General features: G+C 35.9%; 1 protein-coding gene across 1 annotated transcript in view; it reads right to left on the reverse strand.

Annotated features, from left to right (window-relative positions):
- Positions 1-13797, reverse strand: part of ANO5 (anoctamin 5) — a 101561-nt gene that overhangs the window by 66856 nt on the left and 20908 nt on the right. Inside the window, exon 3 of the mRNA XM_029915295.1 lies at positions 6843-6893. Within this exon, the coding sequence (XP_029771155.1) occupies positions 6843-6893 (51 nt within the window). The remainder of the gene's footprint in view (positions 1-6842; positions 6894-13797) is intronic.

The raw sequence follows: 13797 nt of genomic DNA on the forward strand, positions 1-13797 counted from the left end.
AGAAAACAATAAAGAGTAAAGGAAAGAGGAATAAAAGAAACTCCAAAGTAAATTTCCCTGAGTTCTTTATACTATAACAATAACATGTGTTCGTGGAACTGAATTAGGGAGAAAGGAGAGAGAAAAAAATAATGAAGAAAAACATGAGAAAAAGGGAAATGTAATAGTGAAACATGTATTCAGTTAAATATGCCCATATCTATCGGGGAAAGAAAGTAAAATTACTACAATTATACTGTATGGTATAGAAAGTTCGCCTAATAGCAGACAATATTTCACAGCCTCCCCAAAATACTGTGGGTTATTTAAATGCTGGGCTGTCTTTAATCTTCAGTTACTCTGACCATCATTTTAAAGATACTAAGGCAATTACCTAAAAAAATTTGGGACAATCAATAATATTTGAAAGACAACCAAATAACGCCACAAAAAAGCAAGTACTGTGTGTATTTTATACTATAATGAAATAATAAACAACCTGATAAAATTATCTATTAAAAGTTTTAGTTCCTGTCATGGAAAGTTTTACTGAAACTGTTTTCTTTAATAAGCTAGGCCCCTAAGCAGGGGTGATGCTGGATGAAAAATCCCTGCTCCATAACCCGAGAACCTACTCTATCTCGACGAGGTAATACCACTGTTGCTTAGAGCAAAGAGATCCAAGATGGGTGTATTTTAAACTGTATTTTTCTGCTGGGCTAAAATTTTTCATCTTAGCACTTTGATTTCCTTGGAATCTTTCATGAGGCACACAAGTTACTGTTATTCTCAGATGCTTTTCCTAAATTCATTACAGAATCATTAAGGGAAAGGAAAGATTTATACACTAAGGGGCCAAGCAGGTCCACATTACGGCTTTCATGGGTTCTGTCTGGGCCTATTTGCTTTCTCTGGGCTCCTTTCTCCATTAAATTGTTTTTTCAATTTAAAAAGAAATAGATGAATATACATATATATATATGCATACACCCACTCACACACACACATACACTATTATACTTACGGGGTGGGGTTTTTTTGTTTCTTTATGTTAGATTTTAAATGAAATTAAAATTTAAACATTTCCATGGGCTCCAAAAAGTATCCTGGGCCCTAAAATGCACTGTGCTTACTGTGCCTAAAGAATAAGTTGGCCATAGGGTCATGAATTAACTAGGCACCATATATTCAAGAGCTGCTAAGAATGCAGGGTTAAAAGTTACTTAGAGGGGCGCCCAGGTGGCTCAGTTACCTGAGCAACCTACTTGGGCTCAGGTCATGATCTCGTGGTTCTTGAATTCCAGCCCCGCATCCGGCTCTGGGGTGACAGCTTTGAACCTGAAGCCTGCTTTGGATTCTGTGTCTCCCTGTCTCTCTGCCCTCCTCTGCTCATGCTCTGTCTCTCTGTCTTTCAAAAATAAATAAATGTTAAAAAAAAATTTTTTAAGTTACTTAGATGAGTGCTAAAAAGCCTTCTGTAATAAATACATCTAATATCAAGTTGGTTTGCACTTTCCAAAATCTTATCACATCTTCACGATATAAAAGCCAATGGGATCAAGGTGCCCTGGCCGCTCAGTTGGTCAAGTATCCAACTCTTGGTTTCAGCTCAGGTCATGATTTCCCAGTTTGTGAGTCTGAGCAGGCACTGGGCTCTGCGCCAACAGTGTGGAGGATTGATCCTTTCTCTCCCTCTCTCTCTGCTTTCCGTTCCCCTCAATAAATAAACTTTAAAAAAAATATCTCAAAAACACAAAAACCAATGGGATCAATACCAGAAGCTGGTCTTGAGACATACTGACTCAATATTTAATATTTTTTAAACTTGATCTTAAACATATTAAAAGATCAATAAACCACCAAAGGACTTGATTACAAAAAGCTAAAATTAACATTCTACCAACTAAAATTATAGAATAACTTTATTAAATATTTTCATGTGCTAAATTATGTTTGCTTTTTATTAAAATATAGATAATAATTGGGGTGCCTGGGTGACTCAGTCAGTTAGGCAGCCAACTCAGTTTTGGCTCAGGTCATGATCTCACGGTTCATGAGTTCAAGCCCTGCACTAGATTCTGCACTAACAGTGCAGAGGCTGCTTGGGATTCTCTCTGTCTTCCTCTCTCTCTGCCCCCTCCTGCACTCTCTTTCAAAATAAATTTTAGAAAAATAATACATACATACATACATACATACATACATATATGGGTAAGACTGAAAGTAATGAAAAGGTATTTTTAAAATCATTGTTATTTCCTTGTTACTTTAGTAACTATTTGGTGTATTTACTTCCAGTTTTCTCTAAGCACTGAATTTTTAATATCATAAATCACTGTATTTAATGCATACATTTTCTTACCTTTTTCATAATACTACCATAATAGTAAAATAAATTTTCATATACTATAAACTTTTCATAAAAAGTTTTTTCTATGTAATTTCAATTCATTAAATGAAAACTAATCTTTGTAAGAAGACACTTTAGCATTCTTTCTGTAGGAAGAGAGGTGATCACCCATATTATTATGCCATATAATAGGTGTCAGTAGCATCTTTATCTTATTATACATAATTTGTATCACATATCTGTATTCTTCTTTATGTATTTATTCTTTTTCATCCTCCCCCTTGGCCATTTTTTAATATGATCAACAGGCCAGCCACTGACAATATGGGTACTGTATCTTTATAGATATGTACTCTATATCTTTAATGTTATCAGGTATTTCTTATTAATTATCATTAAGTGGTAATAAAGACATACAATCAGCCAAGTACACAGAAGGCTGGCTAGCAAGTGCTGTGCAAACTTGAAGTCAGCAACCACAAAATAATAAAAACATTAAAAGTCAACTACCAGCAATTTCTTAAGACACTGGTAAAATACTCCTTCTTGAAAAATATGTTTGTCTATCTTAAATAAACATTGAGCTCCTGTTGCCTTTTCATATTCTATACATAGGTTTCAATTTAGTAAATGGAAGTTAATTTGGAGAATCCCCAGTTGTATGTAACCACATCTGGATATGCCAGTGCTTGTGGAATTAGCAACAGATTTCCCTTGACAGTATTTGTGTAATTTCCCTACAGATTGCCTGGAGTGCATTTCATATCCCCAGGCTCTGTGGTCTACATATTCCTATGTTTAAACTGTAGCTTCAAAATAAATAATAACGGCCATGTGAAATTTTCCTTTCTATTTTTCTAGTTCAAAGTAGTAGATGGATTAATCAGACACAGAAATATTTGTAAATGCCTGCAATGGACCTTAAGAATGTACAGTAAAACATCAAGCTTTAAGACTGTTCATTAAAGACCAGCACATAGAAATCATAGAGGAACAATTAGCTATGCAGCAAAAAGATTAAGGAAATGGGTATTTGCACATAGAAAGAGAATCCAATTTATGAGAAGAACACTAGGGGAAAAAAAGATGCCAGTCTCACATGGCCAGGACAAAAAAAGGTCAACGTCTGAATTTCTTAGTTTCACCAAGGAGTAGACACTCCCTTTTACAGTAATGGGATAAAAAATGTCACCGTTCACTCTCATTTAGTCATTTTCTTTGATTTTAGTTTTGGGGGTTTTTTTTTTTGAGAAAAACTTTGGAAGTTCTTACCAAACATAATAGAATTCAAGATATGTTAAGATATTTTTAAGTAAATGAAAAGTCAAGTCACAGACTGGGGGAAAATATGTGCAATGAAAACAGCTGACAAAGGTCTCACATTCAGAGTGCATAAACAACTCTTACAAGTCAACAGGAAGCTAATCAACTTGACTTTTAAAAATACACAAAGATTTGAACAGATTGCTGAAGAAGATATATGAATGGCCAACAAGCACATGCAAAGATGTGAAATGTCATCATTTATCACGGAAATGAGGACTGAAATCACGAGATATCACTACCTTCCATTAGATGACTAAATTTGAGGATGGACAGGGTGCCAGCGAGGGTGGAGAGCAAGTAGAACTCTCATGCATTACTGGTAGGAAAGAAAAATGGTAGAACCACTTTCCCAAAGAGTTCAGCAATTTCATATAAAGCTATACATACTCTTTCATATGATCCAGAAATTTTACTCCTAGGATATTAAACACAATTACTTAAAATATACATCTATACAAACTATATTATGTCTTACATGGATGTTCATAACAGCTTTATTCATAATGGTCCCTGAACAGAAAACTATATAAACATCCATCACCAGGTGAATGGATAAACAAATTTTGGTATATCCATACAATGGAATGTTACTCAGTGATAAAACAAAATAAATCAAAGAAAAAATTATAGGTATCTCCAACAAGATTCAAAATAGCAACATCATTTAAGCTTTGGATGCATCTCAGCAACACTATGCTGAACAAGAGAAGCCAGACACAAAATAGCCTATAGAGTCTGATCCCATTCACATATTGCTTTAGAAACAAATAAAAAACAAATCATTGGTTGCCCCAAACAGAGGTAAAACAGTAGGTAATAGAAATCTGTATCTTGGGGCGCCTGGGTGGCTCAGTTGCTTAAACGTCTGGCTTCGGCTCAGGTCATGATCTCACGGTTCGTGGGTTCAAGCCCCGCGTTGGGCTCTGTGCTGACAGCTAGCTCAGAGGCTGGAGTCTGCTTCAGATTCTGTAGCTCCCTCTCTCTCTGACCCTTCCCTGCTTGCACTGTCTCTGTCTCTCAAAAAAAAAAAAAAAAATCATAAAAAAATAAAGAAATCTGTATCTTGACTGTTGTGGTTTATTAAAACTCATCAAACCATACACTTAAAATAGTGCATTTTATTGTATCTTTATCTTAATAAAGATAATAATTTTTTTAACTTTTTGGCTTGATTGACTAGAAGGTTGAACTGTGTGGATCTGGAATATGAAACACTTCATCAGGGAGATTTTTTTTTTAATGGAGAAAGAAAAAACTTACATTTCAGACGTAGTAATCTTGAAACACCTTTAGATATTTCATGTTTAACCAAAGACAATGTTATCATAAAAAAGAAATATCACAAATCACTTTAAGATCATTTGGAATCTAAAATTTTAATTACTAGCATATGGCATAATTGGGAAATTATTTGCAACTCATATTTCAGGCAAGGGGATAACAATAAATAGAAAACATCTCCAAAAAAAAAAAAAAACAACCTAAAAGTTTGACATGAAAATAGACAAGATACATGAACAGATTTATCCAGAAAAATAAATTAAAACGGCCATCAACATAGGAAAAGGTGAATGTTTCACTCACTGAAAGAAATACAAATTGAAACCACACTAAGATACATGGCTAGCTGAAAAGTTCCCAACAGACACTAGCCGTCTCACTTTCAGATGGGCAAAATCTAAACTCAAGACAACACGCTGTTGATGAGGCTGTAGGCAATAGGTATTCTCCTACACTTGTTGGAAATGCAAAACGGAAGGGAATTTGGCAATATATGGCAAAATTACATATGTGTTTATTCTTTAATACCAAAATCTAATTTTGAAGATTACTAGACTGATTCCCTAGGGTATAGATGATAACAATATTTGTTATAACAAAAGATAAAAACAACTCAAATGAACATCAATAAAGGGACTGAATGAATACACCATGCGAAATCTCCAGAAATGTAATATTATGCAACACACAAATGAATGGGAATGAAATCTATGTACAATATTGCATGAACTCTGGGCTATGTTTTTAAGTGAAAACCAAGGAACAGACCAGTACATACAGCATGATGCCTTTAGTGTAACAAGCAGGAGGAATATATATTCACATATGTATCTGTACACACACACACACACACACACACACACCCATATATGGAAAAGTAAAGGACACATTAAAAGGATAAACTAAATTAAAAAATGATTATTACAGAGGATTAAGAAGGAAAGAAAAGGAAGAGAATTTTCCCTGAAATGTTTTCATAATTTCATCTTGTGATAGATTTACCTTCAAACTAACAAAAGCAATGCTTCAGGGCTTCTTGCTTGCACCAGCCCTTCAAAGGATTTAGAAGGACATTCTAGCAATGTGTTCTCATGGTCAAGTATTTTATACATTTTTAAAGGTACATTACTGTACCATTATTCTTAAAGTGACACCATAAGCTTTATGTTCCACCCAACCCTCTTTGATCTATAATTTTAAATTTTGGCATCATATAAATGTTTCACATGATAAAAAAAAAAAAGAAAACCTAGCAAAGTTTCAATTGTTATAATTGATCCACCCACAACCTTCATTCTGGAAGATTAAAGATCAGTATGCTAGTGAAAAACAAAATATCACCTATGTTAAAATTGTCAGTATAAGAATATAACTCTATTTTCCCATCTTCCCAAACATCATCTTTTTTTAACTAAGCAATTAGTGAAAATTTTTAAATCTCTTCACTAACCTCTTAATTGATATTCAAATTTGATTTTTAAATAAATTATACTTCACCATTATTCTTAGGCATGCACTTACAGGTGAAAGAAATGAGGTATGAAGACAGAATACTAAACTAGAATTCAGAAATTCAAGTTCTAATCCAGGATTTGCTTCTTAAACATATGAGTAATTTTAACCAATTCATTAAATCTCTCAGACTCTTCATTTTTCCTCATTCGTAAAACTGAGGAACTAATATGCAAGCAAATGACAATGCTTTGTCATTGTCATTAATATGTCTCATGTTAATTTTTTCCCCATAAGAAATGTTTCCCCCCCCAAAGTAATTAACTGTCAAATTTCATATATGAGGACCTGAAAAATAACTGTGACCTGGGAAACAGAGCATCTCCATCTCTGACTACAAAATAATCCCCCATTTGTGTCCATGCAAGAGAGTACAGTACTGCTTGGTGCTTACCACTGGCTCTTCACTGATGAGGAAGCTGGTCTCTCTGCTGCTCAGGGACTGCTACCAGTGCCATGGGGAAGACAGGACGCCGTTAATAATCATGCACGTGGGGAGCATGTAACTTCCAACAAAATTCTACGTTCTCAACACACAAATACTAAACCCGCAATTCAGAGGACTTACAGAACACTTGAAAGTGAAAGCAAAACTGTGTATATATGTGTATATACACGTGCATGTGCATTCATGTTCGTGTGTGTGCATGGGTGTGTGTGTGTTGTGTATGTGTGTGTAGAGAGAGAGAGAGTTTGAGAGAGAATGAAAATTTTGGAGGTAGTTTTATCAAATCATAAAAAAAATCTGAGATGCAAGAAATGGTTAAGAACTACTATATACAGAGAAATAACAAGGAGCACCACTGTTTTCATGATATAGAGCCCTGAACAGGACCACAATGAAGGGTGGAATCGATTGGCTATTTTAGGCCTTCCGGCATTTGTTTGGAATTATTAAAGTGAATACTTTGAGAAACACTCCACCAGAATTTCCAAGTATCTGTACTTACAACCCAAGAAAAGAGCCATGCATGGATATAAAGACACACAAAACACCTCTACGTAAGGCAGCAGCGATGCCTCCCTTGGCATATGGCAGATTTTAAACCTCATGTTCCACGACAGACTGCACAGCACAGCACGTGCTCCAGAGACCACTCCTCGTCACTTCTCAGCAGTCTCTAGTGACTGGTTGGGCAGGGTGGTCTGGAGAGGCAGCCGCCAGCAAAAATGACCTGAAACTCATGGCTAGACTGGCACTTCATTTACCTGGCTCTTGGAAAATTACAAACAGCATCTCACTTATGCCCAGGTAATGTTGGGCAGACCAGTTCTGAAAATAGGAGACACAAAGTACTATTGACATAGTTTTGAAAAATAACTCAAAAAGTATCTTGGAAATACATCCAATGCTACAAAAGCTAAGTTGCAGAAAGTGCTACACACACCAAAAAAAAAAAACAAAAAAAAACCCCAGTAATTTATCTATTTATCTGTGCTCTTAAGGAGGACAAGGAAGAGAATTTTGAACACCTATCAATTTTCATATTATAGTATTGAAAATAAATTCCATGAAAAGATGAATTTCAACGTATAAAACCTATACTGAACCAGCGGGAAGAACTAGGGTAAACTGAGTCTAGGAGTAAATATGTGCTCCAATCCTCTGTCACTGATGTGTGATCTGCCTACAGACCTTAGATGCATTCCATTAACTCACCTTAGTTAATTCCATTAACTACATCAGATGTGAGCTAATGAGTTTGTTGATCACTCGATTCTGAAATAGCAGCCTCCCGTAATAAATTAAGCATCTGTATTTCTTGCATTTAAGACAACATATGAATTTCTGGTAGCTCCACTTTATGTTGACTCCTCATAATTTTTTCAGTTATGCTAGAGAACATTCAGTTGTTTAATTTACAAGAAGGTACAAAAAACTCATATATTAAATGTCCCAAAAGGAAAGAGCCTAGTCACTTTACATCTCTCACTGCAGGAAAGCCGAGCTTGCTGTGACTTCCTACACAAAAGCTGACTGCAAAACAAAATTCATATACGTTCTTTCATACTCTTTGCTGAGCATTTCATAATCTCATTTGTCACTGACCTTAGTCTCAGGCCAAAGGGAAATCTGTGCTGTTCTCAAGTCTACATTTCCCTCTTTAACAGCGTTGGCTTTCCTGTCTCAGGCTGCCTCTTTCCCTGACCCCAATAACTAAGGAATTAATGAAATGGAAATGGAAATGGAAATGGAAATGAAATGACATGACATGACATGACATGACATGACTAAACAGACAAGTGAATGACGCAAGCTCCCACTAGAAAAAAGCATGGCAATGCTCACCATAAAAACTAAGCAATCCTGAGTATTCTACACATAAGAAGCAATTATTTGAAGATTAAAATTCAGGGGAAAAAATAACTTCTAGATAGGCTTCTTAAAGAAGTAATACTATAGGGCGCCTGCATGACTCAGTGGGTTAAGCAACCAACTTCGGTTCAGGTCATGATCTCATGGCTTGTGGGTCCAAGCCCCACGTCGGGCTGTGTACTGACGGCTCAGAGCCCGGAGCACGCTTCAGAATCGGTCTCGTTCTCTCTCTCTTTCTCTCTCTCTCTCTCTCTCTCTCTCTCTCTCTCTCTCTCTCTCCCCTGCTAATGCTCTGCCTCTCTCTCTCTCAAAATAAATAAACATAATAATTTAAAAATTTTTTTACAAATAAGTAATACTGTAGCATGATTAAGAGAGTAAGCTCTAAAATTAGCCACACATGGGTTAAGAATTCCAGTACCAGAATTTTATGGATTTAACAATAAGCCAGTTTAGATGGTCTCATTTTATTGACTCTTCATAAAGTCCCAATTATATAAAACTTTTTTTTCAATTACACAAAACTAATTACTTTATATATGTAAACTTGAGCAACTTAACCTCTCCATGCCACAGTTTCAGTATAATGATATTAAATATGGCAGCACACAGGAAGGTCTCAATAAACGTTGACATTTTAAAATAAATTTTTGCTTTGGAGCACCTGGGTGACTGTCAGTTGAGCATCCAACTTTGGCTTAGGTCATGATCTCAGTTTGTGGGTTCAAGCCCCACATCGGGCTCTCTGCTGTCAGTGCAGAACCTGCTCTGGATTCTCTGTCCTCCTCTTTCTCTGCCCCTTCCCTGCTCACACTCTCTCTCAATCTCTCTCTCAAAAAAAATTAATAAACAAACATGTAAAATTAACTTTTGCTTAATTTCTAGTGATGATATCATAAGTTTAATATACTTATCATACCATAAATTAATGCACATGCACTTTCTGGATCTCCAAAAAAATTGTAACACTGTTTAATGATGACCTACATTAATTACAAGTCAGAGGTAATACTATAGAATTTAGTCCTTTTAAAGTTTAAACAGGGGCGCCTGGGTGGCTCAGTCGGTTAAGCGTTTGGCTTCAGCTCAGGTCATGATCTCATGGTTCGTGGGTTTGGGTCCCGCGTCAGGCTCTGTGCTGACAGCTCAGAGCCTGGAGTCTGCTTCCGGATCTGTGTCTCCCTCTCTCTCTGACCCTCCCCTGTTCACGCTGTTTCTCTCTGTCTCTCAGAAATAAATTTAAAAAACATTAAAAATATTTTTAAGTTTAAACAATCATGAAAGTGGAGAAGAGTCTTTGGAAGTACAAAACAATTTTAAAATAGTGAGCCTAGAATGTTTATGTATTCTGTCTTGTAAGAGGTCCAAAGATTCATCATAGCTATGAATTAGTCATCTTTGCTTCAATCCAAAGCTTGAATGAATATTCTCTTTTTAATATGTCTTTTTTTAAAAAACAATTGACTACAATGTAGATTTTGGGTTTTTATAGCATTTCAATGTCAAAGAGAAATCAAGTTGGCACTAAGGTAAAGTTAAATAAGTTGTATTCACTTATTTTTTTTACTTTTCATTTTGAAACAATTATAGATTCACAGCAATTTGCAAAGACCGCAGAGAAATCCCACGTGCCCTCCACTGTTTCCCCCAATGATGAATACTTCACGAAGCTATGGTACAACATCAAAACTGGGAAACTGACATGAGAACAATGTGTGTGTAGAGTACCGTGTTGTTGTATCACACATGTATGTTCGAGTAGGAACCAGCCCAGTTAAGACGCAGAGCAATTCTACCCACAAAGATCTCCTTTATGCTCCTCCTTTAACCTTGTATCTATTTTCCTTTCCCTGAATATCCATAAACTCTACCAACCACTATTTTTTCCTTATCTCTTTATAATATTGTCATTTCAAGAGCTATGAAAATAGAATCATACAGTATGTGGCCTTTGAGATTTTTTTTTCCATTCAGCATAATGCCAAGTTGTGCATATCAATAGTTTATTCCTTTTTAGTGGCAGGTAGCACTCCGTGGTAAGCCTAGGCCACAGTTACCCAGTCACCTACTATAGGACACGTAGATTGTTTCTACTCTGGGTTACTACAAATAAAGCTGCTAAAATCATTTGTGCAAAGGTTTTTGTATGATTGTAAGTTTTCATTTCTCTGGGATAAATGCCCAAGAGTGTGATTACTGAGTCACAGAGTAACTGTATGCTTAGTTTTTTAAGAAACTTCCCCACAGTTTCCTAGGGTGACTGCCCCATTTTACTGCCCCACCAGCAGTGTATGAGAGATCCAGCTTCTTCGCATCCTCACCCATATTTGGTATTGTCATGATTTCCTATTTTAGTTATTCTAAGAGGCATATAGTGGTACCTCCCTTTGGTCTTGCAATTCCCTAATTGTTAGTGATATTGAACATCTTTTCATGCATTTATTTGCCATCTGTATCCTCTTTAGGGAAATATATCATCATGTATTTTATCCATTTGGGTTGGCTGTTTTTTAATATTGGGTTTTGCTGTTTCTTTATAATACCACATGAACTGATGTGTAAATATTTTCTCCAAGTCTATAGCTTGTCTGTGCCTCTTAACAGGCTCTTTTATAAGTAAAAGTTCTTAAATTTGGAAGAGTCCACACTGTTGGTAGGAATGTAAACTGGTGCAGCCACTCTGGAAAACAGTGTGGAGGTTCCTCAAAAAACTATCCATAGAACTCCCTTATGACCCAGCAATAGCACTGCTAGGGATTTACCCAAGGGATGCAGAAGTGCTGATGCATAGGAGCACATGTACCCCAATATTCATAGCAGCAATGTCAACAATAGCCAAATCATGGAAAGAGCCTAAATGTCCATCACCTGATGAATGGATCAAGAAGATGTGGTATATATATATACAATGGAGTACTACATGACAATGAGAAAGAATGAAATCCGGCCATTTGTATGAAAGTGGATGGACCTTGAGGTTATGGGTCATGCTAAGCGAAATAAGTCAGGCAGAGAAGGACAGAAACCATATGTTTGCACTCATAGGTCTAATAGGAAAACAGGAGAAACCTAATTGAAGACCAGGGGGAGGGGAAGAGGGAAAGAGAGTTGGGGAGAGAGAGGGACGCAAAACTTGAGAGACTATTGAATGCTAAAAATGAACTGTGAGTTGAAGGGGAAGGGGGTGGGGGGAAAAGAGGTGGTGGTCATGGTGGAGGGCACTTATGGGGAAGAGCACTGGGTGTTATATGGAAAGCAATTTGACAATAAAATATTATGGCTCCTTCATGTTACAAAATTCTTTTATCGTTTTCTTTCTGTTAAAGAACTTCCTTTGGCCAATCTTTTAAGATAGATGTGCTGGTGAAACATTTCTTCAGTCTTCCTTCACTTGAGAATGTCTTGCTCATTCCTAAGGATATTTTCACTGACTGTAGAATTCTGGATTGGCCTCTTGCTTGCTTGCTTCCTTTTTTTCTTCTCCTTCTCTTTCAGCACTTGAAAAAACATGTTTACCAGTTCTTTCAGCGCCCATGGTTTCTGATAAGAAATCTGCTGTCATCTTATTTATTGTTTATTTATTGTTTCCCCCATAGTTAAGGGTGTTGTGTCTCTCTCATTGCTTTCAATATTTTCTTTCTCTTGTATTTAATTTTGTAAATTGGTGTGAATTTCTTTGTGTGTGTTTTTTTTTTTAATTTCTGTGGTTCCCTCAGCTTCTTGAATCTGTAAGTTTAGGTCTTTTGACAACTAGAAATTTCTATTCTATCTCCAAATTCAGTGATCCTTTCTTTTATCCTTTCCAGTTTGCTGTTGAGTTTTATTTCATTTCAGTTAATGTATTTTTCAGTTTAAAACTGTTGTTCCTTGGGCATGAGGTCACTAGAGAGTTTTCTTCTTCTCTCTAACTTTCAAAGTCTTCTTAAGCTTGTTTTAATTAATATGCAAAGGTTTTAGTAGTATTTAGCAGAAGAACAGGAGAAGTTTCATCTGTTCCATCTTTCTGGAAGCAAAAGCTACAGTCACTGTGGAACTGATTAATTCAATAACATATCCATTTAATAATTCCAAACTTTATTAAACATTCTTCAAATATGTTTCAGAGAAATGCTGTTCTTATTCCAAAGTGCTTTATGTGAAAAAAGGTATGCTAGAGACGACTTTAGGTTGAGTCAAAAGGAGAGTTTGGTTAAAAAAAAAAAAAAGTGCTATTCTCCTTGTTGCTTTCCAACAAAAGTAAAGCTTATATAAAAAAGAACTAAAAATTAAGACATATGGTATTTCTAAATAATGTGGCTTAAATTTAATTGAATACATTTCTCAGTATGGAAAGCCAAATGTAAAGCTTTACAAATTTAAGCAAAATTGTTTCCAATGAAGACCTATCCAAGGTTGAAAGCAAGGAAGCAACACTGCTTTTTAAATGTGCAAATGGAAGGGCTCCTGGGTGCCTCGGTTGGCTAAGCTCCAGCCTCAGCCCAAGTCATGATCTCGTGGCTCATGAGTTTGAGCCCCATGTGGGGCTCTGTGCTGACAGCTCAGAGCCTGGGGGTTGCTTTGGATTCTGCCTCTTTCTTGCTCTCTGCCCCTCTCCCATGCTCTCTTTCTCTCTCTCAAAAATAAATAAACATTTAAAAAATGTGCAAAGGGTTAGGGAATAGAACAACTTTGACTTGATGAAATTTTTTTTTCTCTTATAGAAGTTTAGAATATATATAAATATAAAAGACACACAGAAGTGGAGAATATTAACTGTAATTAAAGTTAACTTGAGCACTATATAGAGATCTGTGAGGAGTACATTACTATCATGTCACTGTGAACAAAATGAAAATGACAACATACGTATTCTCATTTAAACTGAATCAGTCTCGCACAATAACTTTCCTCAGTCCACTCCAAAGACATACAAACTTTAATTTTTAATGCTATTTTTTACATCGTTATCTTGATTCACTTACTCATTTATTAAATATGCTCCCTGCACCACATTACATCACTCTAGTTGTGGAGATTCTGCTTATGATAGTGG

This window comes from Suricata suricatta, chromosome 11, assembly GCF_006229205.1.
Source record: "Suricata suricatta isolate VVHF042 chromosome 11, meerkat_22Aug2017_6uvM2_HiC, whole genome shotgun sequence".
Lineage (NCBI taxonomy): Eukaryota > Metazoa > Chordata > Mammalia > Carnivora > Herpestidae > Suricata > Suricata suricatta.